Source organism: Ascidia mentula, chromosome 1 (assembly GCF_947561715.1).
Source record: "Ascidia mentula chromosome 1, kaAscMent1.1, whole genome shotgun sequence".
In the NCBI taxonomy this organism is placed as follows: domain Eukaryota; kingdom Metazoa; phylum Chordata; class Ascidiacea; order Phlebobranchia; family Ascidiidae; genus Ascidia; species Ascidia mentula.
In genome coordinates, this window is record NC_138566.1 from 1,534,901 (window position 1) to 1,559,818 (window position 24,918).

Sequence of the window (24,918 nt, forward strand, 5' to 3'; positions counted from 1 at the left end):
AAAGCTTTTGTGGTTGCTAACGTGATGCATGAACTTTTAAAAACACTACAGAAACAATAAACCGTCAATTAAGCAAAAGATAGAAGTAATTCTTTGCTTGGCAGTTGCGTTACCTACGAATTCGTGTCATAAATGATTAGATTAATTCGCCACAATCAACCACTATAACGCCCGTTAGATGCTCCCCGGTTCGTGGAGCGGAACGTCACACGAGGGAACGGTTAAAACGCGCCTCCTGAACTTCCTCCGAATATATTCGCAGTTTTTTATTCGGACAAAGAAGACGGTTTCTGTACAAAATGCATCACATCAACAAATGTACTTTAAATTTACAATCAATACAGGCTCACCAACTGTTTTCGGAACCGGCATGCAAACGAATAAATTGCTGGTTCAGTGTTACGCCTAAACAAAGATGCAATGTATAGTCACAAATACCCGTTACGACGTTACACACAATGCTTACCAATTGTTGTGACAACAAACCACAAACACCGCTTGAATAAATGGCACGAACACTCTAAGAATAAACAAAGCAGTGTAAGTAACTTGTCTTGGCTCATTTACCCAAGGTACAACGAATGGCATCTTAAGCCATTGCGTTCAAATAGCAATCAAGGTTAACGATAATACAGTTTATCCAATACGCATAAGCAACTCACCGATAATTAAGCTCTTTGCGACATAGAACCGTGCTCCACGGAAGTCAGACACAAAAAAGGACTTAACCACGTTTTCAGTCCAACAAAACTACCCGTTAACTGTTACGTCACAAACTACAATAGACTGCAACAATTATAGCAGTGAAAGGAAAAAAGGCACATAAATAGAAATCAGGTAATTGCTGGCAAATAAGATGTAACATACCCCCCCACAATGTACGAATACAAGGAGTACATGTCAACACAACAAACAAACATCGGACAGTAATTGCGAAACAGTTCACTAGCAACTAATCACGCATCGCGACGTCGCGGCACAATAAGCACAATTTTGCGATTGGGCGTTTTAACGCACCAGTGTGAGTCTTCACGATCACCTGACGCACAACTCCTTTCCGATCAGGAAGTTCCTCAACCACTCGACCCAGGAGCAACTTGCTCCGGGGCTGGTTGTCATCCGCCACAAGAACCACGTCATTTACCATAAAAATTCGAATGTCCACTTGCCCACTTCGATCTGGGCATGAGCGTAGGCAGGTACTCGCGAGACCATCGCCTCCAAAACTGATCGGCCAGGTATTGTACCTGGCGCCACCGGTTTTGATGGTAACAGTCCTTCCCCGTGAACAATCCTGGGGGCATATTCGGCGCTGCACGTTGCAGCAGCAAATGATTGGGAGTAAAGGGCTCCTCATCCTTCGGATCGAACGTCACTGGGACAGACAACGTCTGTTCCGAGAGCAGGGCGTTGAGAATTTTGCGCACAGCAGAGCGTATCATGCGCTCCCATACCCCACCCATGTGGCTGGCAGTGGGGGGATTAAAACTCCATGCAATTTCGCGTTGTTGCAGATATTGGTGAATCTGCTGTTGGTTCCGCTTCTTCAGTTCTTCACGCAGGATACGCTCGGCTCCGGCGAAATTCGTGCCGTTGTCGCTGAAGATCTGGTTTGGACGTCCACGACGACCGATGAACCGTCGAAGGGCTCCAATGAAGGAGTCGGTCGACAATGAATAGGCTATCTTGATATGTACGGCCCTGGTGGAGAAACAAGTAAAGATACAACCGTACCTCTTTACCTCACTTCGCCCTTGCTTCACAAGAAAGGGTCCGAATACTGAATGCATTCTGGCTCTGCTGCCAATTCATCTTTCTGAAACATCGTTTGAGTCGTGTTTTGCTCAGTTTATATCATGAAGACTGGAGCGATTTCAAGCGCAATGTGTACTTTTGCCTTAATACAAAATCACACGCACCGTTTGTATTTTCGCTGTAGCGACACAATTCTATTCTAATGCCGTTATTCGTGAACTAAATTTCCCTATGTTTATTTCGTACAATTCCAGTTTTGTGCATATATTCCCATGGCAATGTTCAATTCCAAGTGCCCTTGTTAAAAGTTTGGTAAAACAAATTTAATATAGGATTCGGTGATGATATTCGGATACGGTTTGATTCCAAATAAATAATAACCTCGTGTTTTGGCTGATTACCTGAGGTTTGAACTAAGTTGGCTACATTTACTATTAACATCTTTTCCTATACTGCTATAATTTAGAGCAGTGGTTCTTAAACTTTCTTGGTCGCGGCCCCAAGACATTTTCTGTTAAATCTTGCGTTCCCAACTCCACGAAAAAATCCTATTCAAAAACATTTTCTTATTCGTGTTTAATATCACTCATCGATGAGAGGGATAGGGGATGTTTATTACGTGGTTAAGTGAAAGACAATTCACACCGCGGGTCTGCTGTACAGTCGGGTTTGTTCCGTGCTTTTGTCTTCCCACTCACAAGTGCAAAACAACCAGACATTAATCTAAAACTACTATTGTCAACATAATGAACATTATCGCGTCACAGTTATTTAAATTTAAGACAATCCCTTGCTAGTGGCGCTTTTTCGATGAACCACTGCAGCGAAACTTTGTGATTAAATGTCATTTTTGTGTTAAATTGTGAAATTCGATTACTTCGCGTACGTACGCATCTGTTATTTTTTGTGTTAATCAATTCGTTCTCTACGACAGATGGGTTAATCTCGAACATATGTGCTGATCGGATTTAGTTTTAATTTCACATTGACTTTTTATAATAATCCGTCCATATTCGCATTTTTCTCATTTCGATGATGTTATAAATACCGCCACACAGCCTTAAGCTAGGGAGAGGAAACGAGAAAACGGACTGAGCGAGACAAAAGCAATTGAAGTATAACTCTCGTCGTTGCATTTAACGTTGTTTGTTTTGAAACAAGGTATGTTTGTTTAGCGTTTTATGTTTTGATTAAAAAGTCGCAAAGATAGTTTTTTGGCAGATGTTTTTATAGACTTAGGAGTCAGATACACGGCGTGTTCATTTCTCTGCAAACGGTCCCTGCAAGACCAAATCTTCGCTCAAATTAATCGTAAGATTTTTGAAAACTGAAATACTAAACATGGATAGATTGCTGCTTGGTCGCTAGACGGGTATTCGAAAAATTTGAGGTCCCCCTTGTCAACCTTCCACGGCCCTCTAGCGGCCGCGCTCCCAGTTTAAGAACTCTTGATTTAGACAATATTAAGGCGTGCTATTCAAATTGCTGGGCCGACCTTTTTGGACATCGCCAGGTTCATCAACATTTGTAGAAACGGACCGGTTGGGTTCAGTGCCTTCAGTAAGTTTTTATTGACAAACGAATATAAAATACACAAGCATGGAGTCAATAATATGAATTTTGTGATCATGTCAACCTCAAGTTTGTGAGGATATCATCCTCATCTTCCCATCATCTTCGTTTCAGGGAAGAAGGTGAGTGAGGAACAGGAGACGGAACTTTACACGTTCGAACAACATGTCCTCCAGAAGATGATGAAGAAGAAGGAAGAAGAAGACAAAGACGAACATCTCATGACAATGATCGTTGAGCAGTAAGTTGGTTAGGATTCGAATCCACACAACAATGACTTTAAACCGATTCTTCTGGATCAAACGTTTGCGTTGAAAGAACTTGATTTAATCCACAACAAATCGTAAAGCTTTGTAGGATTTGCTTTAAAACTGATGAATTTCTGCCGCAAAGCCTTAGTCCTATCTTTAATCTCACTAAACAAGTCCTTGCATTGGCATGTTTTATTTCAAGTAGCCGTGGTTCCTATATCATAGAAGATGTTGTTTATGCTTCGATCCCACTAAAAGTATGATTCGCCCTGTAACTAAATGTATTTATTTCAGGCAACAGGAATTGCAACTACAAGTGAAGCAATTATTAAACCTTGAGAAAAGCAGAAAAAGTTCGAAACTTCAAAAGGTCACAAGTTGCCCTATTACCACGTGAGCGATGACCTTGAAGCGAGGTCAAGCAATCGTGTCTAGTGCAAGCATCACATAAATGAGGCAGCTTGGGTATTTGTAATTGCCTAAATGTCCTTTTGCCTACGCTTGTATTTCTTTGCCACTTTTCCATTTTCCGTGTTATGTAAAAATGTTTTTTTCATTTGATTGATTTCCATCATTGCTGTTACAGTCTTTTCTTTATTGTTTCTGAACTGATTTCTTTTCGAACCGGCTACATCAGTGCCTTATTACAATTTCTGTTTTCAACTTTGCGATTTTGAATGATTTCATAACTTAAACATTCTGCTTTCCTTTGTAATACTTTAAAGGGTGAACTATTTATTTAACCAGATAATAAAAATCCCGCGTGTATTTATTATCCTGACTGGAATCTAATAATTGATTTATTAACTCTTACAATGGGTTAATTACAACACACATACTTCTAGTAGTTGGAAGTTTTATCCCATCGTCTCCAACCATTTCACGTTTACAACGTTTCAATTATTGCACGTGGGTGATGGTAACAACCAATGACCAATCGGAGTCACACAAATTCCACGCTAGACCATTCGGAGTACTTCCTGTACATGGGCAATAGCACGACGGCTTAACCTGAAACCTAAGAATACTTCTTAAAACCGATAATATGTTTGCAGGACAATTGTACTACTTCATGCGTGTGCAGTACAACTTACAGCTATTGTTTCTCACCTAATATAATATGTTGGAACATTATAAGACAAGCTTTCTCAACGCGTTTGTTTCAGCTGTCCACGTGGTCAGGTAATGAACACGGTGAACCCCCAGCTAAGAAACCGTTTTCAGAATCAGAAAACTTATAGCCACCAATAATGTGACAATAAACAGGGTCGAGTTATTTTTCCATTGGTTTAGTTAAGGTAAGGTTTGCTTACCTTCCACGCCGATAAGTAGAACAGCAACCAGTAGACACGATAATAAACGTTTCAGTTTCTTCTCTTTACAAGTGGTGATTGAATATTGAAGTTTTATTAAAATACCAATCGTTAGATTATGACTTGAAATAGACTAATTAGATTTTAGTAAAAATCAAAAACTTTTTAACATCCATCTTCCACATTAGCTGTAAAACCAACGGGACGTCAACTTATTGATAATGTGGTTTTTGCTGAGCTTGATATTTTAAAATCCCACGTGGTTTAAAGCAAGACATTTACTATCAGACGAAACCTTCCTGTTTTCTTGGAAGTTATCATAACGACAGCGTTGGCATTTTCTGCAACTTATTTTATTTAATTGACAAGCAGGAAACCAAAACAATAGCAATGTCGTATGTCATGTAGGTATAAGGACCCATGGACATGGCATATGTCATGGACAGACTCGTGCGTGGCCCATCACGACCCATGCGAGTATAAGGGACCCATGGACATGGCATATGTCATGGAAAGACTCGTGCTTGGCCCATCACGACCCATGCGAGTATAAGGGACACATGAACATGGCATATGTCATGGACAGACTCGTGCTTGGCCCATCACGACCCATGCGAGTATAAGGGACCCATGAACATGGCATATGTCATAGACAGACTCGTGCGTGGCGGACACGCCTATGGAACGGAAGAATTTCTGTGGATAGGCTTGGTCCTATCCCCATTCTTATAAAATAGGTCCTTGCACCGACACATTTTCAAAGTCCTGGTGCTTATATTATAAGAGATGTTGTTTGCAAATATGTTCCATTATGTTCTTCATGGAGATTTCAATGACATTGACGTTTTGGAAATAATTCCACCTGAAACTAAATATATAGATGTGGTTGTGACAGAGCAACTTGTCCATAAATCCAACTTGAATTCTTCAGGCGATGTCGCCGGTGAAGGGTCGCATGGGCGAGAACCCAACATCAAACCTTTCGACACCATATTGGCAGCAGATCCCGACAGAACAAAATGAGACCAAAAGCCATGATCTGAGAGATCGAAAACTATGATCTATGCGAGATCACATTATGATCTGTTAGACCGAGAACCAAGATCTGTTTATTTGTGGAAACAGTCGCAAATATATAGGGATACATCTAAGACGAGAGAGAAACAAAGAGATAATTGCTGCGATTACGCGACAAAGGGGACTTAGAAGAAGTAGCGAGCATGCCATGTCGGACAACTTTATATGTGGAGGAATTGCACGCGCATGAACTTGTTTTCGGAAAACACTTGTCCGGTGGGGAAGCTATATGTAGGGAATTCGGCTTGTCATGATTCGAAACACTTTAATATTTTGTTTAAACTTGGGCTTTCTACTCTTTTACATTTACACCCGTCTTTCTGACGCCATCGCTGGTTATCTCGCTTGCGTTACGTCTTTCAACTTGCGCTACTTGTTCTAAGTCCCCTTTGTCGCGTAATCGCAGCAATTATCTCTTTGTTTCAATCTCGTCTTTGATGTATCCCTATATATTTGCGACTGTTTCCACAAATAAACAGATCTTGGTTCTCAGTCCAACGGATCATAATGTGATCTCTCTAAGATCATCATTTTCGGTCTCAGATCACGGTGTTCGGTCCCTTCGGCGGATTGTTTGGATTGTGTTGCAAACTTACAGTCTTTCTTAAACCTTAATATAAACGTCACCAACTTAACTCTATTTTGTCTTTTAATATTTGTGCTGTTCTGTGTTGCAAAATTTGTGCTATTGTTGCTTTGACGTTCTTACAGCTATGTTCGGAACTTGGCGGCAAAATTTGGTAGATGATACATCACATTCTATTGCAGTGCTTCCCAACCTTTTTCAGTTCGCGACCCACTTTTAATGCAAGTTTTATTGTGCGACCCACAATGAGATATGACCAAACGAATGACATGCAACAATTTCGTGATCTAACAGAAAACTGTAACATTTAGAAATGCGACCCACTGGTTGGGATGTACTGTTCTAGTTGAATAAACTCCACATACGTATATATATTTATCTGTTGAAGATATAAATAGACCAAGGCCAAATGTTTTTTAAAAACCGATCACACAACGAAATAGTTCTCGTATAATGCTTGAATATTTAAAAGCATCAGTTTGTTTGAAAATTTATGTGTCACTCAATGTTTGATGGTCAAAATAAATTTTGAATTAATTTAACTGAAAAAAATCAAATATTACTTTCTGATCACTCAAGCGTGGTGTAAAGGTGGTTCCCCTCCGGTGTCACCTTAGTTTCGTTCTCGGAAATGCTGCAAAAAATAAAAAGAAGTTGCAATCAAACATTTAGGGTTGTACACTAGACCCGGCATTTCATTGACTGTCAGTTTAACTTTTTGTCTTCATAATGAAGCGAAGACAAGAGGAAATAAACTTGCATCATCAGAAAGTGATGAATTTTTTAAACAAGTAAGTTTAATTTATGCAGATTTACTGAAGTTAAACTATTGATGTTTCAGTGACAGAAAAGAAACAAAACGATTTTGCAACAGAACACTTTGTTCCCAAGGAGAAAACTATTCAATTCATGATGCTGTTGTTTGTTCTATGTCAGATTATTTTAATGCTTTACTTGGTGTTGAGGTAAGTGTGTTTGTTTTGTAGAAATAATATGAAACCTGAGTGTTTGTCTTTTAGTTGTCCCCTGTCCGTAAATACATTGCTGCAATCAAGCAAAAAATGTCATTTAGACAACAACAACAACTCTTTACTTTATAAAATTAATTTAGTTGTTGACAAAACTCATAGGTCATGTGGTCTCAACAATTGAGGAACGAACCATAATATTTTATACCTGTCTTTTGTGAGCATACGTACCCAGAGTTGTTCATCCCTTTAGTTTACACCAGGCCTCCATAACGCATGGCTCCATCCCCACATCCAGCTCATGTTTTGACACAATTGGCTCAGTTGCAACAGCTTAGTCTAGTGTTTGCATATCTGATAAGCATTTGTTTGAGTTGTTACAATATTAAGGTTTAAATTTTTAAGATGTTAAGGTGGTTTTTGTTATTACTCGACAATTACATTGGCTTAACTTTTGTAACTATGCTAGAATGCAACTTACTAGATTGATTTATTTTTTGCTATGGTAATGTTTCTATTTGAACGGGACTGATGTATGTTATTATATGTAAATTACATATCATATTCCAAATGGTAAAGTTGTAAATTTTTGTCAGTTCTTTAGACCAGATTGGTTGTGTTTGTTGTGATTGGTTAATTTTGTTTTCTTATAGATGCGCGAGAAATACTCAGATTTGATCAAGGTTGACAATATTCCACCAAAAAGACTGGAAAGTGTATTGGATTATATTTACACTGGCGATATTGAAGTAACAGAGGAAAATGTGTTGGAAGTGTTGGAAGATGCTGATTATACACAGATGGAAGGTATACAAGTTTTAATCTTCACTTATGCTAATGTGTTAAGAGTGATTATTTCAACATATATGTTCTACATGTGTATTTATTTATTTGCAAACCATGACAATTTTGCATACTTTAGGTTAAAATTTTTGTGTTTGACTATTGTCACGTTGACACCAGGGACAAAACAAATTATTTGTAATCAATGGAGCAGTGAGCACAGATATCACTTCTGAATTAGGTGTGGCTGAATTTTGTTTTGTTGACAATTTCAGAGTTGAAGTCCTTTTGTTGTCGAGTCATCCTTAAAATGATTTCAACCGACAACTGTTTGAAGCTAAGAGCTTATGCTACTCGATACAATCTTACTGATGTGGAAAAGGAAACAAACCAAATGATTGTTGATAACATTGCAACAGTTGTACAACATGATGATTTCATGCAACTTGATGTTGGTGATATGTCTGCAATCATCAAACAGAGAAACAAAGGGGTAATTATGATTAATTTGTATTTTCTGTTTGCATTGTGGAAGAAAATCGTCAAGACTTTTGATTTGAACGTTAAGGTAAATTAAATGTCGACTATAAAAGGTTGGGTAAACTCATCAACAGTTCCTCATCCACAGCCACCAGCTCTCAATGTTGTTTGTTTGTGTGCACACAAAAAGAAGTGCATTCCAGCAATAACTGCAGTTAAAACTTAACGTATTTTGCATAACATATACTGTTCACAAGAATTAGTGAACTGGTAACTTTTACATCATATTTTACGACAGACATTTTTAGTAGGTTATGGTCCAGGGGTTCTTATCTGCATGTTTTTGTAACAACCTTACATCAAACCAATAAATATCAACTTTTTATATTTGTTTTAAGTTGCTTTTGTGGTGATTAAACTTTTTATGTGACATTTTTACTTTCTAATTGTGTTTTCGGTTTTAATTTACAATTTGATGCAGTCAGATCATGTTAGTAACCTTTTTATGATATATTTTAACAGTTACTTAACTTGTTGTCACAAATTAGTTATTGAATGCAGACGGAAGAAGCTGTTTTTACTGGAATGGTTCGATGGGTTAATTTCAATCCTTCACTTCGAGAGGATTTGTTTGTGAATCTTTTCTCGCAACTTGATCTTTCATCTATTTCCAATCAGTCTCTTGCAACCACAATAAGAAATGAAGTAAATTGTTGTAGTTGATTCGCTTATAATTAGTTTAATTGTTTAATTATTTTCAGCCCCTAGTAAGAGGTAACATAGAATGCAGCAATGCAGTCATGGATGCTTTTTCAATGAACTTTGAAAAACCTGGCACAAGTGGAAAAGCAACTTCTGCCAAAACAGGTGTGATATTTTTTTTTATATTATCACATTATCCACCATATTTATACCACTGCTATGGACAACATGCTCCCCAGTAAGAAATAATTATTTCCTTGACCACAGTGATTTTGTTGTGGTCTTCTTGTGACGTAACAAACACCTACTATATTATGTTCTCCTCATTTCACCGGTATAATGTTGAGATATCTGGTGTAAAGAGCCCAAATTTGTATATGTTTATAATATTCTATTTGAATAAGGTGCGGTCCGAAACTTTTTGAAATCTCACTTTAGGAAACGATTCTAAAACTATTGAATTGTCAATAAAAGTGCATATTAAACTTGACCGACCTTATAATACCAGTTGGAGAACTGCAAGGTGGGATTAAGAAAGGGCTTGTATTCTACAACCACCCTTGTAGCATTTGTACTCCCCTAACTTTAAACCCTACTCAATTTCCCACTTAAGATTTACTTGTGGCAAATCATATTGCAAACATGTGGTCAGAATCCAGGGACAGTCAACTACCAACAAGTTAGGGATACAATTCTGTGGGCTGAGATTAAACAAATAAATCAAAACTGACCAATACAGAAAGATTTGCTTCACCAAAAAAGTATTGAGTAAGACTGGTGTCAAAGTAATTAAATACTTACATGAAGCTTGTGTAAATACTATACACAAATACTAACTCCATTCAAAAAGATTGATTAACAAAGCAACAACTTTACCCTCATAAAAAAATATGTTACCACTGTTATTACCCCAAAAAAATATTTTAAGCAAACAAAACCATAACAAGTAAATGTTTATGTTTCAGATTTGTCAGGATTTCTTCTCATTGGTGGCAATAAATCAAAACGAGATTGTGTGAAATGGAAAAAATGGAATGTTACCACAAAACAACATGAACATTACCCAGTATGTACATTGCGTGCTGTCATATAGTTTTGCTTTTTTAACATACTTTCTCATAAATATACATGCTTTTTGTATGTGCAAGTAAATGTAAATTTTAACTAAAATTAGCAAGACAGCAAAAGTCCAGTAACATTTCGGATTTATTGCAAAACTTGGACACTAATAATATTTTGTTGATTTGATTGCACATGAAATAATATTGCAAACATGCCCTGGTTTAGTGTAACATGCCAATGACTTAACAAAATGTGTTCCATAGTGTTGTGTAATTGTATCATTATGTGTCCCAAAGTTGACCTTACAAAACGGCGCTTAAGACTCGCCGTGCAATCAGCGTGTCTGGCAATGCGACTCACGCCTGTGGATGTACTGCGCACCTCAGTGGCTAATAATTGCGTTCCTGGCGTTATTTGCGTGTTGGCTTTGCCTATAAAACCTGCGCACCGTTTTGTATCAATACACTTGAACTGTTTGTGACTGAAGAATACAACAGTTATTTGGCGACGAGGACGGGATTTCTGGTCTTGGAGAAGCTTGTGGAGATGATGCAACGTCAACTTAAAGCCCAAGAGCGTCAACGTGAAGTTCAAGAACGTCAACTTGAAGCACAAGAACGTCGACACCAAGAACAACACGAAGCCCAAGAACGTCAACACGAAGAACAACAACGTCGACACCAAGAACAAATGGAGGCGATGATCGCAATTCTGGGGAAGCCTCGCTCGAGTGAAGGATCGACGGAAGGAACGGCATCAACGGTAACTCACCTAAATACGCCAAATTTTTTGCCTTTTGATTCGACTTCAGAGCTGTGGGTTGACTACTGGTCCCGGTTTTGCACGTTTGCCAAAGCTCATTTGGTACCTGACGATCGACTGGCCAAGGTATTTTTGACGAATCAATCTTCAACGGTGTACAAGATGCTTTTCAATTTGGCTGCACAGGAATCGCCACCAAGAGACATCAATGAGCTCACGTTAGAAGAAATCGTCCAACATATGAAGTTTCAGTTTGACCCCAAACGTTTCATAGTCCGCGAAAGGTTCAAGTTTTGGACCGACATGAAGCGCAAGCCGGGAGAAACAATTCAAGAGCTCGCTGTTCGCATTCGACAAAGCGCAGCAACTTGCGACTTTGCATCCATCACAGATCCATTGGATGAAGCTTTACGCACTCGTTTTATCTGTTCAATTGAAAACGAGGCGGTTTTAAAAGCTCTGTTTAGGACAAAGGATGACGAATTGAGTTTTGCTCGTGCGATTGACATTGCGGTTGAAACCGAAGATGCTGCCAAAGTGGCTAAAGAAACTGTTTACGGGATGCAGCCATCGACTTCGGTGTTCAAGGTACGTGCTACAGCTAAGCCGTGGGAGAAACGTAAAGTGGATTCGAGGACGGTGCAATTACCTGAAGGGAGGAAATGTTATCGATGTGGCAAGACTTCGCGTCAGGCTTCCGAATGTCGTTTCAAGAATGCAACCTGTCATTTTTGTCACCTAACTGGACACTTGGAATCCGTTTGCCGCAAAAAGATTCGACAGCGCTCGTCCCATGGCGTTAAACGAATTGAGAAACTGAATTGCGTTTCCAGTATTGAAGCAGCCACGCCCAAGTTGGAAGTTCCAATTTGCATCAACGATCGTTCGCTGAACATAGAACTTGATACAGCTACCGGCGGAAATTTTCTGTCAAAAGAAACATGGAAGAAGATTGGTTCTCCACAGCTGCACAAAGCAACGTAGCTTACCTTCATTTCAACGTCTGCGACATTCCACGTTTGAATTTGGTGGGGCGGAACGGAATACAGAAAATGGGTATTTCGTTGGACAAAGTTCTGTACGGCAAGTCAAGCTTACAAGCTGCAGAGGTATTACAAGCCGTAACCGCTCAAGAACCGCAAGACATATCACTACATGAAGAGTGTGTCAAGTTGTGCAGTGAATTCGCAGAATTGTTTAAGCCCAATTTAGGCTGTCTTCAAGATTATGAACTGGAGGTACAATTTAAGGACGACGCAAAACCAGTTTTCTGCAAACCGCGTTCAGTTCCGTTCGCTATGCAGAGTGATTTGTCCCAGGTTTTAGATTCCGGGATAAGCAAAGGAATTTGGACTCCAGTGAAGTTCAACGACTGGGGTACGCCAATAGTTCCGGTCCGCAAATCAATCACTTCTTCGCAAAAGCCTGCTTTAAGAATTTGTGGTGATTATTCCGTGACTGTCAATTCACAATTGGAAGTTCATCGTCACCCATTGCCATTACCAGAAGATTTAATGCGGAAGTTAGGTGGTGGTTATGGCTTCACGAAGATCGATTTGGCGGATGCGTACAATCAAATCAAGTTGGGACCAGAAAGTCGGAAGAAGCTTGCTCTGAGCACACATCGCGGAGTTTTATTACAGAACGTATTGCCTTTTGGTATCAGTTCTGCGCCAGCTTATTTTCAAGAAATTATGGATGATATCACTAAAGACCTACCGGGTGTAGCAGTATATCTAGATGATAAATTGGTCAGTGGTTCGTCTGCCAAGGACCACCTTCACAATCTCAAACGTTTGTTGCAACGGCTCCAAGACAAAGGCTTACGTTGCAGGAAGCAAAAATGCAAATTTGCTCAACAGCAGGTTGAGTACCTTGGCCATGTTCTCTCCAACAAGGGCATCACGAAGGGTTCCAAAGTCGACGCTGTACAACGTATGCATGCTCCGAACGATGTACCGACGCTGCGGTCTTTCCTTGGATCTGTACAATTTTATGCAAAATTTTTGCCTGCAGAATTTTCAACTGTAGCAGAACCACTCTACCGTCTCACAAAGAAAGGCATTCCTTGGAAATGGAGTCAAAAAGAAGAACGTTCTTTCAATCAGCTGAAGGACTTGCTATCCAGAGACCAAGTGTTCGTTCATTTCAATCCATCCATTCCTGTTGGTATTGCCTGTGACGCATCAAGTGTTGGAATTGGTGCTACGTTGTTTCACCGTTTTCCCGACGGCAGTGAGCGACCAATTGCCAATGTTTCTAAAACTTTGACACAAAGCCAGAGGAATTACAGTCAAATTCAAAATGAGGCTTTGTCAATCGTTTACGCTCTAAAGAAGTTCTTTCAATATTTGTTTGGAAGAAGATTCATCCTGATAACGGATCATAAACCACTGATGTCTTTATTTGGTCCGCAAAAGCCTACACCAGCTTTGGCAGCCAACAGGTTGGCTCGATGGGCACTTTTCTTGAACCAATTTCAGTACACCATCGAGTATAGAAAAACCAACGAACACAATAATGCTGATGTTTTAAGCCGACTTCCACAAGGCGATGATACAACTTTCGACGGAGAGGAAAGTGCTGATGACGTAGACATCGTTTGTGCCATCGAAACAGTCGGAATGCAAGTGCAAATGGACTCCTCAGCACTACGAAAAGAATCTTCAAAAGACCCAATATTGAGCAAGGTGATTCAATACACGCACGAAGGTTGGCCAAGACAATCTTCCGATGAACCGACGGAAGAATTCCGGAAAGTGAGTAATTTTCTCACTACGTCATATGGAGTTCTTATGTATGGCTCCAGAATCGTCATTCCAGCAAAACTACGTGACAAAGTTTTGCAGCTACTGCATTTGGGCCATTTCGGCATGCAGCGCATGAAGCAACTGGCCAGGACAGTGGTGTACTGCCTTAACAGGACATACAACGTCGGTGATCCTTGCTATGCACTGTATTGCGGACCACGGCATGACAAAGACCCACGATGGGTTCCCGCACTGGTCATCAAACGTTGCGGAAGTCGAAGTGTTCGGGTTAAAGTTATTCCCCGAGGTCCGATATGGAGACGACATATTGACCAACTTCGACCCAGATATGCATCATCACAAGATGACGAGCCAGGAGATGAACCAGCAGATCACCCAACATCACGCGATGCATCCGATGATGAAGAGTCCGGTCGTGCCGATACGCGCGACACGGTCACCCCTGAGACTATCGTTAGTCCTGCCAATACTCATTCACCTGCGGCGCAGGAGTTGTCACACGGGGAGAGTTTACCCCGGCGCTCGAAACGGCGTCCGAAGCCTCCCAAATTTTATGGTTATTAGTGTCATTTTGCGTTGTTCCATAACCCAATATTGGCGGGGAGGTGTTGTGTAATTGTTGACCTTACAAAACGGCGCTTAAGACTCGCCGTGCAATCAGCGTGTCTGGCAATGCGACTCACGCCTGTGGATGTACTGCGCACCTCAGTGGCTAATAATTGCGTTCCTGGCGTTATTTGCGTGTTGGCTTTGCCTATAAAACCTGCGCACCGTTTTGTATCAATACACTTGAACTGTTTGTGACTGAAGAATACAACACATAGTATGTCATGTTTTTTTCCATTATTCGAGTTACATGTTTTAAGATAGAGACTTTTCTTTTATTTAGTGAAACTTTTTGATCACTTTGCCTTGATGCATTGTTTTAAAATGATCAAAATTTATTTAGAAAATGATCACAGACAGAGTGAACTCAACTTCAGCCAAATTTGGTGAAAATGTTTATGTAATGGGTGGAGAAGATCCAACACAAAGTTGTGAGATGTTGAATTTGGGGGAAAGTAAAAACTGGGTAAAAATTGCTGATTTATCGGAAAGTCGACAGAATGCTGCATCGTCTTTTGTTGGAGGTTGGTGTGGTTATTTCTATAATTGTTGATTTCTAAACCGAGGGCTGTTCTTTTTATCACTAGTGTGCCTTTGTGTGGTTTATGACTATCTTCTCATCTCTCAACCAACTCATTCTTACTGCTCACCATAAATTTTGTTAGTAATACCCCAAAGAAAATTTGTATTTTTTTGGACTTGTAACAGTATTACTTACAAGTTACCAATTGTTGAACAGAAAGTTGTCCAACTATGTTTTTGGAAACTTATAGTAAATATTTGGTGAATATTTAGATGTTTATCAACAATTATAACTTTTATGGACAACCTTGTATTCACTAATTACAAACAAATTTAGATGACTTGTATCTCACGGGGGGTCATGGAAACCAAGGAGCATTCTCATCAACTTTGTGTTATTCTGTACAAGAAGACAGATGGAGAAATAATTTCAACATGTTACAGCCAAGATCTGGACATGGAATGTGTTCAATTGACAGTGAGAATGCATCTGAGTTCATTTATGTGAAGGAATAATCCCATGACTGGGCCCAGGCCTAAATAGTTGGCATGCATCTGAAACAACAACATAATTAACCGTAAACCATAAATTAAAGTAATCAGTAAATCCACTCTATTTACCCCAACAATATTCACTTTTGGACATGAAAATGTTGTGAAACGCCAACCTTAAACTTACCAGAGATGCAGAAAATATTCCATCTTTATTTTGTAGTTCTTTATGACATGAATTTTGAATTTAATGTTGATTATTTCAATTAAAACCCCGATTGAAAGCTGATCGCTTATTTGTACGTTAAACGCAGAGCTTACCTCATTGCTTGTTACGTAACATTACAACATAATCGTAATATGACGTCACAATAAATATTAACACAAACGATTTGGAAATTTCTTCAGATGTTTTGTTTTCTGTGGGCGGAAGTGTTGATGGCGTGCAATACTTACAATCATGTGAATTCCTCGATGTTCGTGTTGGAACCTCCACAAAAATCGCTTCTCTCAATGAAGCAAGATGGGGTTTAGCATGTGAAGAAATTGAAGGAAAGATCTATGCAATTGGTTAGTGATGAAAAGTTAAGTAATCAAATTAACAGTAAGTGGTTTTTGTGTAAATTTTATAAAATACGAATCCATATTCGTCATCGGTAAATGTATCACGTGATAAATATAATGGAGTTTCCTGAAAAGAATCCTAAACATAAAAACTGGTAGATATAACTATAAAGTATTAACCTAAAAACAATAAAAAGTTTTACTTTAAATCTGACAGGAGGTTGGGATGGTCGTGACATCCTGCAAACAGTTGAAGAATACGAACCTAGAGTCGACAAATGGAAATATGTTTCTCCTTTCCTAAATCCTCGTTGGGGTCACTCTGCTTGTGTTATTGATGGGAGGATTTATGTTGTGGGTGGAGGGTAAGAATTGCTATTATGACGTCACTATAGTCCACTGTTTCCCGTTTTATGTGAAAATGTAAATGTTTTGAGAAACTGGGACAAGTGGGATATACGATGTTATACTTATTAATCAGAATTGCTCTTCTGGCACTTAGTTTCTAACGTGTTTATTGGAAACCAACGTTTCGTCTGCCATCCGGCGAGACTTCTTCAGGGTTATGAACTTGATGTTATACTTGATTAACAACTTGCATAAAATGTTTGTTAAATTTAAACTTAAAACACTTTGCTTTATACAAGGTTGTATGTGTGGTTTGGTTTAGGCCGCATCTCTCAATTAAATCCTAAAAATTGAGTTTTAGAAGTCATTTGTTATTGTGCACCTGTTACAGTTTCTCTTGTTTGCCAAAAACAATCGCCGGGTCTGATGACTCATGAAGGGGGACTACTATTGCTGAACAGAAAAAAAATTGATTGCAGCTGCATTAAGACAGCACATTGGGGGGTTTTGCAAAGGCTAACTGCTAAATTGTCAGTCCTAGGGGGTGTACAAACAGCCCCGGTGGGGCCCCAAGACAATTACAAGACATCTAATTCTTCATGAATTGTGTAGAGGAGGGTTGGTGGCTTCACTTAATCGCAAATGGAGGTAACTTTCTGTGATTCATTTTTTCACAAAACAAACCTACACTTTTTTCTGCTTTTTTGACCAAAATAATGGCCAACAGAGGGTCAAAATGCCCCCGGGGGAGCAGTTTAAGTAGTTATTTTGATTATAAATTTGGCCACAATTCCTTGCCAAGGGTCCGCACTAACAGAAAATCACAAATTGAACATACATTCTGTGATTCATTTTTTCACAAAATCAACCTCAATATTTGGGTAGTTTTTCAGCTACATGTACAACAGCACCCTCTACCAATTTACTGCCTGACTAATAGCCCTGAAAAACAAACTAAAACTGCCCCAAACACGCTGAAAATCGCCCTGGCAACAGCCTGTTCATCTGCGCTCATTCAACCAAAACACTGGCGCCCATGCATGACCCATTGCATTGTTACACATAATTTTACTCTGTTACGCAGGACAGAGTTCGAGAAGGGCAATTCCCAACCGGGAAAGTCTTTTCCATAGAAATACAGAGATGCGGCCTTCAGTGGTGTAGGGGTCTGCCGGTGTACGTTGGCTTGGTTTTGTTAACTTATAAATTTTACTTTTAATGAAAAATGTTCTAGAAAAACTTACCTGTGTTTGTTGTGTGCCTGATTCATGAAACTGTATCATGTTTGTTTTAAAGAACGAAATCAGTTGAAGTTTACGATCCAACCTCAGATGTTTGGAAACATGCTTTTGATCTTGACAAACCAGTTAATTATGCGACTGTTGTTGCTGTTTAATATGTTTCCATATTTGGGTGTAGTTATTATTTATCTGAGATTGATCATCGGAATAAATGTTTTTGTCCAAAATATCGTCTTTACCAATTGTTTCTCCTTTAACAGCACTTTCTGAGTGGTAGATTTTTTAATAAACGTAATTATGTATTTGTGTGTCATTTGTGATATGGAAATAGTAATTATCCACGAAACAATTCCAATTTTCCATTTGTTGTTTTCCAATTCAATTCTTACTTGATTCCCTGCAACCAAAAAAGTATGACATTGTTCAAACACTGGGTAATAAAATTGTTTTTTTCGCAATACTCATGTTATAATTTTATTTTCCAATTAGTTCCTCTTCATATTATAAGTGACGAATAATTTTCTGCGAGTTAACGACGACTTGTGAATTTGTGTGTTTTCTGCCCCTGCCTTGTCACGTGTGTGTGTGTGCTTGTTTGTTTCTTACTGAATGCATTCTGGCTCTGCTGCCAATTCATCTTTCAGAAACATCGTTTAAGTCGTGTTTCGCTCAGTTTATATCAAGAAGACTGGAGCGATTTCAAGCGCAATGTGTACTTTTGCCTCAATAAAAAATCAAACGCACCGTTCGTATTTTCGCTGTAGCGACACAATTCTATTCTAATGCCGTTATTCCTGAATTAAATTTCTCCATGTTTGTTACGTTCAATTCAAGTTTCGTGCATATAAGTGTCCTTGTCTAAAAGTTTGGTGAAACAGATTTAATGTAGGATTCGGTGTCGATATTCGGATTCGGTTCGATTTCGAATAAATAATAACCTCGTTTTCTGGCTGATTACCTGAGGTTTGAACTAAGTTGGCTGCATTTACTATTAACATTTACACCAATACTCAAACATAGCCAAGGTATCTTTTCCTATATTGCTATAATTTATACATTATTAAGTCGTGTTATTCAAATCGCTGGTCCGACATATGAAAAGACACCTATTATAGAGTCGTGTCGGCGATGCCTTTAAACTTTTTATCGTACAGTGAGCAACTAGTTACCCTTCCTTGGGATTTTTCATTAGACTGCATCAGGTGCTTTACTATAAACCGTAGACTTTTCCACAAACTTACTCTCATATTTCAACATGCTTCTATTGGATGGAAAGCGTTAAATACACATGTTTAGGTTTCGACCAGAAGGCTTTGCCTTATAAGTTACTGATCTGAAAGTCCAGTGGACAATTTAACAAACACAATGGAGAAAACCCACTCCATTACAATTTACTTTATCGAAAAACGTTAACCGGTTTTGTGAATCTTTAATATGAACAATATTGCCCATATAGCTGATGTAAAATTTGCATGGTAGAAGTTTTGTTCCTCATTAATTCTTAATCCACAATAAAGAATGTAGGCGTGTTTGTATAAAAATTAATACATTGTTGTGTTGCCATACAACCTTAGTATTGTCTCCAGGCCTGGGAATAATGTGGTCCTCAGCGTTCAACGACAACTTATGGTACGCGGGTAAAATATTCCTGTGTATTGCTTTGTTCGCAATGTACATCAGGTGTTTCCAAGTCTACCTCGTGTTCAAATACTTCGGGCCCAAGGTGACCTGCTAATTTTTTATTGGAGTCTAATTCAAATTGCAAACGGTCCCCAGGGGGCGCTAGTGCCCATTATGCCTCGATTTGTGGCATATAAAATTGCAAACGGTCAATGTGGGCTAATTTCCAAAATGGAGTTTGTTTTAAGTTTCCTGTTAATTACACAGGTTACGGGATAGTATCAGCTTTGTTGACTTGTTTCTACATGTTATTCTCGAACATTCTTATGCTCAATCTACTCATCGCCATGTTCAGGTACTCTTGTGTGGTTAAAAGTATTTGCGTCTACTGCCTGGAACATTACTAAAAAACATTGAACTTGGGTTATTTTGTCGAATTTGTTTAAACTCCGTGAACAAGGTCAAGTGAAATGAATGATTTGCAAGTCGTGTAGATGTAAGTTTATGATTTCTATAGTTACACATTCCAAACGATTGAAGACCGCGCCGGAATATTCTGGAGTAACCACAGATTCGATGTTGTTGAAGAGTTTTGTGACAGACCTTGGCTTCCCGCTCCTTTTGTTATTCTGGAAGACATCGCCAGGTTCATCAACATTTGTAGAAACGGACCGGTTGGGTTCAGTGCCTTCAGTAAGTTGTTTATTGACAAACGAATATAAAATACACAAGCATGGAGTCAATAATATGAATTTGTGATCATGTCAACCTCAAGTTTGTGAGAATATCATCCTCATCTTCCCATCATCTTCGTTTCAGGGAAGAAGGTGAGTGAGGAACAGGAGACGGAACTTTACACGTTCATGCCTTGAGATATTTTATTTCAAGTGGCCGTGGTTCCTATATCATAGAAGATGTTGTTTATGCTTCGATCCCGCTAAAAGTTTGATTCGCCCTGTACCTAAATGTATTTTTTTCAGGCAACAGGAATTGCAACTACAAGTGAAGCAATTATTAAACCTTGAGAAAAGCAGAAAAAGTTCGAAACTTCAAAAGGTCACAAGTTGCCCTGTTACTACGTGAGCGATGACCTTGAAGCACAAACGAGGTCATGCAATCGTGTCTAGTGCAAGCATCACATAAATGAAGCAGCTTGTGTATTTGTAATTGCCTCAATGTCCATTTGCCTGCGCTTGTGTTTCTTTGCCACTTTTCCATTTTCCGTGTTATGTAAAAATGTTTTTTTCATTTGATTGATTTCCATCATTGCTTTCACAGACTTTTCTTTATTGTTTCTGCACTGATTTCATTAAGTTTCGTATAGGCTACATCAGTGCCTTATTAAAAGTTGCTGTTTTCAACTTTGCGATTTTGAAATTGAATGATTTTATAGTTCCTTTGAAATTCTTTTAAAGCGTGAACTATTTATTTAACCAGATAATAAAATTCCGCGTGTATTTATTATCCTGACTGGAATCTAATAATTGATTTATTAACTCTTACAATGGATTAATTACAACACACATACTTCTAGTAGTTGGAAGTTTTGTTTCATCGTCTCCAACCATTGCACGTTTACAACGTTTCAATTATTGCACGTGGGTGATGGTAACAACCAATGACCACTGGGGTCGACACAAATTCCACGCTAGACCATTCGGAGTACTTCCTGTACATGGACAATAGTACGACACAAAATCATAAGGTGGATAGTAGGATTTTTTCGGATAGTAATCAACTCCAGTGATCGTTGGAGGAAATTGACATCCTGTAAAAAACTTGAGATGGTTAAATGTAACAAGAAGAGTGATTACAATGCTTTTGCTCAACCTGAAACCTAAAAAGAATACTTCTTAAAACCGATAATATGTTTGCAGCACAATTGTACTACTTCCTGCGTGTGCAGTACAACTTACAGCGCATCTATTTGTTTCTCACCTAATATAATATGTTGGAACATTACAAGACAAGCTTTCTCAACGCGTTTGTTTCAGCTGTCCACGTGGTCAGGTAATGAACACGGTGATCCCCCAGCTAAGAAACCGTTTTACAGAAACAATAAACTTATAGCCACCATTAATGTGACAATAGAAATGGTCGATTTATTTTTCCATTGGTTTAGTTAAGGTAGGGTTTGCTTACCTTCCACACCGATAAGTAGAACAGCAACCAGCAGACACGATAATGAACGTTTCATTTTCTTCTCTTTACAAGTGGTGATTGAATATTGAAGTTTTACTAAAATACCAATCGTTAGATTATGACTTGAAATAGACTATCATGAGGTTTTCAGGCTTGGCAGCCCAGGCAATCCAGCCCAGCTGGATCAGCCACTTTTTCCTGACAAGTCGGAACAAGATTTGAAAAATCAAGCTCTATACGGTGGTAGAGATCCCCTACGTATATGTGAAGGTTGCCTGGCAAGTTGTGCGCTTGCGCACCAGTGTACCTTGGCCACAATGTACCCCGTGAAACCACTGAGCTCCTGTAGCTCAGTTGGTAGAGCGTTGGGCCTGGTTAGCCCAGGGTCGTGAGTTCAAACCTCACCGGGAGCTTGATTTTTCAAATCTTGTTCCGACTTGTCAGGAAAAAGTGGCTGATCCAGCTGGGCTGCATTACCTGGGCTGCCAAGCCTGAAAACCTCATGATTGCGATACGTTAGCTGTGATCGCCAAGCAAGGACCTGCGCAGTGGGGCGATCCTGCCTATCATGCCATTGCATGAAATATTACTGCGTCATCTGATACGGTGGTAGAGATCCCCTACGTATATGTGAAGGTTGCCTGGCAAGTTGTGCGCTTGCGCACCAGTGTACCTTGGCCACAATATACCCCGTGAAACCACTGAGCTCCGGTAGCTCAGTTGGTAGAGCGTTGGGCCTGGTTAGCCCAGGGTCGTGAGTTCAAACCTCACCGGGAGCTTGATTTTTTAAATCTTGTTCCGACTTGTCAGGAAAAAGTGGCTGATCCAGCTGGGCTGCATTGCCTGGGCTGCCAAGCCTGAAAACCTCATGATCGCGATACGTTAGCTGTGATCGCCAAGCAAGGACCTGCGCAGTGGGGCGATCATGCCATTGCATGAAATATTACTGTTGAAATAGACTAATTAGATTTTAGTCAAAATCAAAAGCGATCGTAACACTAGCTGTAAAACCAACGGTACGTCAACTTATTGATAATGTGGTTTTTGCTGAGCTTGATATTTTAAATCCTACGTAGTTTAAAGCAAGCCATTCGCAAACAGACGAAACCTTCCTGTTTTTCTTGGAAGTTAACATAACGACAGCGTTGGCATTTCCTGCAACTTATTATAATTTAATTGACAAGCAGGAAACCAAAACAATAGCAATGTCGTATGTCATGTAAGTATAAGGACCCATGGACATGGCATATGTCATGAGCAGACTCGAGCTTGGCCCATCACGACCCATGCGAGTATAAGGACCCATGGACATGGCATATGTCATGGGCAGACTCGTGCTTGGCCCATCACGACCCATGCGAGTATAAGGACCCATGGACATGGCATATGTCATGGGCAGACTCTTGCTTGGCCCATCACGACCCATGCGAGTATAAGGACCCATGGACATGGCATATGTCATGGACAGACTCGTGCGTGGCGCACCAGGAGCCATGCGAATATAGGTACACGCCTATGGAACGGAGGAATTTCTATATAAAGGCTTGGTCCTATCCTCATTCTTACAAAATAGGTCCTTGCATCGACACATTTTCATTTTCCTGGTGTTTATATTATAAAAGACGTTGTTTGTAATTATGTTCTTAATGGAGATTTCACAATGTAAATTGTGGTAATGACATGGACGTTTTGGAAATAATTCCACCTGAAACTAAATATATAGATGTGGTTGTGGCAGAGCAACTCGTCCATAAATCCAACTTGAATTCTTCAGGCAATGTCGCCGGATTATTTGGATTTTTTTGCAAACTTACAGTCTTTCTTAAACCTTGATATAAACGTTCCCAACTTAACTCTATTTTGTCTTTTAATATTTGTGGTTGCGAAATTTGTGCTATTGTTGCTTTGACGTTATTACAGCAAAGTTCGGAACTTGACGGCAAAATTTGGGAGATGATAGATCACATTCTATTGCAATGCTTCCCAACCTTTTTCAGTTCGCGACCCACTTTTAATGCAAGTTTTATTGTGCGACCCACAATGAGATATGACCAAACGAATGACATGCAACAATTTCGTGATCTAATAGAAAACTGTAACATTTAGAAATGCGACCCACTGGTTGGGATGTACTGTTCTAGTTGAACAAACTCCACATACGTATACTTATTTATCTGTAAAAGCTATAAATAGACCAAGGCCAAATATTTTTTAAAAACCGATCACACAACGAAATAGTTCTCGTGCAATGCTTAAATAATTAAAAGCATCAGTTTGTTTGAAAATTTATGTGTCACTCAATGTTTGATGGTCAAAATAAATTTTGAAATAATTTAACTGAAAAAAAATAATTATTACTTTCTGATCACTCAAGCGTGGTGTAAAGGTGGTTCCCCTCCGGTGTGACATTAGTTCCGTTCTCGGAAATGCTGCAAAAAATAAAAAGAATTTATTTGCAAACATTAAGGGTTTTACACTAGACCCGGTATTTCATTTCACTGTCAGTTTAACTTTTTGTCTTCATCATGAAGCGATCACAAGAAGAAATAAACTTGCATCACCAGAAAGTGATGAATTTTTTGAACAAGTAAGTTTAATTTATAACGATTTACTGAAGTTAAACTATTGATGTTTTAGTGACAGAAAAGAAACAAAACGATTTTGCAACAGAACACTTTGTTCCGATGGAGAAAACTATTCAATACATGATGCTGTTGTTTGTTCTATGTCAGATTATTTTAATGCTTTACTTGGTGTTGAGGTAAGTGTGTTTATTTTGTACAAATAATATGAAATTTGAATGTTTGTTGTTTAGTTGTCCCCTGTCCGTAAATACATTGTTGCAATCAAGCAAAATATGTCATTTAGACAACAACAACAACTCTTTACTTATAAAAAATTAAGTTAGTTTGTTTACAAAACTCATAGGCCATGTGGTATAATATCTCAACAATTGAGCAACATACCATAATATTTTATACCTGTCTTTTATGAACATACGTACCCAGAGTTGTTCATCCCTTTAGTTTACACCAGTCCTCCATACCACATGGCTCGATCCCGACAACCAGCTCATGTTTTGACACAATTGGCTCAGTTGCAACAGCTTAGTCTAGTGTTTGCATATCTGATAGACATTGGTTTAAGTTGTTACAATATTAAGGTTAAAATTGTAAAGATGTTAAGGTGTTTTTTGTTATTCCTCGACAATTACATTGGCTTAACTTTTGCAACTATGCTAGAATGCAACTTACTAGATTGATTTATTTTTTGCTATGGCCCTTGTAATGTTTCTATTTGA

The 24,918-nt window shown here is 39.0% G+C and overlaps 2 protein-coding genes and 1 pseudogene across 2 annotated transcripts; 2 read left to right on the forward strand and 1 right to left on the reverse strand.

The window, feature by feature from the left end:
- Positions 1–1,136: 1,136 nt before the first annotated feature.
- Positions 1,137–1,790, reverse strand: LOC145917709 (uncharacterized). Its single transcript, XM_083002977.1, has one exon. It carries the CDS (start codon positions 1,788–1,790, stop codon positions 1,137–1,139), a length of 654 nt encoding a protein of 217 aa, XP_082859103.1.
- Positions 1,791–3,368: 1,578 nt separating this feature from the next.
- LOC145917712 (kelch-like protein 12) lies at positions 3,369–18,028 on the forward strand. The gene is made up of 13 exons (XM_083002980.1): positions 3,369–3,396; positions 3,442–3,568; positions 5,300–5,438; positions 8,176–8,329; positions 8,581–8,798; positions 9,347–9,490; positions 9,547–9,652; positions 10,453–10,553; positions 15,032–15,212; positions 15,548–15,688; positions 16,111–16,272; positions 16,484–16,631; positions 17,699–18,028. The coding sequence occupies exons 1-13, from the start codon at positions 3,369–3,371 to the stop codon at positions 17,745–17,747; spliced, it is 1,698 nt and encodes a 565-aa protein (XP_082859106.1). The 3' UTR covers positions 17,748–18,028.
- LOC145911593 (uncharacterized) lies at positions 11,096–14,646 on the forward strand (annotated as a pseudogene).
- Positions 18,029–24,918: the final 6,890 nt, after the last annotated feature.

What these genes read in the sequence shown, in the direction of transcription:
- LOC145917712 (XM_083002980.1), top strand. Translation starts at nt 3,369, where the DNA reads ATGAATTTTGTGATCATGTCAACCTCAA. An exon ending in AGCAACTTCTGCCAAAACAG is followed by an intron (nt 9,653 to 10,452) that starts GTGTGATATTTT and finishes TTTATGTTTCAG; the next exon opens with ATTTGTCAGGATTTCTTCTC. An exon ending in AGGAAAGATCTATGCAATTG is followed by an intron (nt 16,273 to 16,483) that starts GTTAGTGATGAA and finishes TAAATCTGACAG; the next exon opens with GAGGTTGGGATGGTCGTGAC.
- LOC145917709 (XM_083002977.1), bottom strand. Translation starts at nt 1,790, where the DNA reads ATGCATTCAGTATTCGGACCCTTTCTTGTGAAGCAAGGGCGAAGTGAG.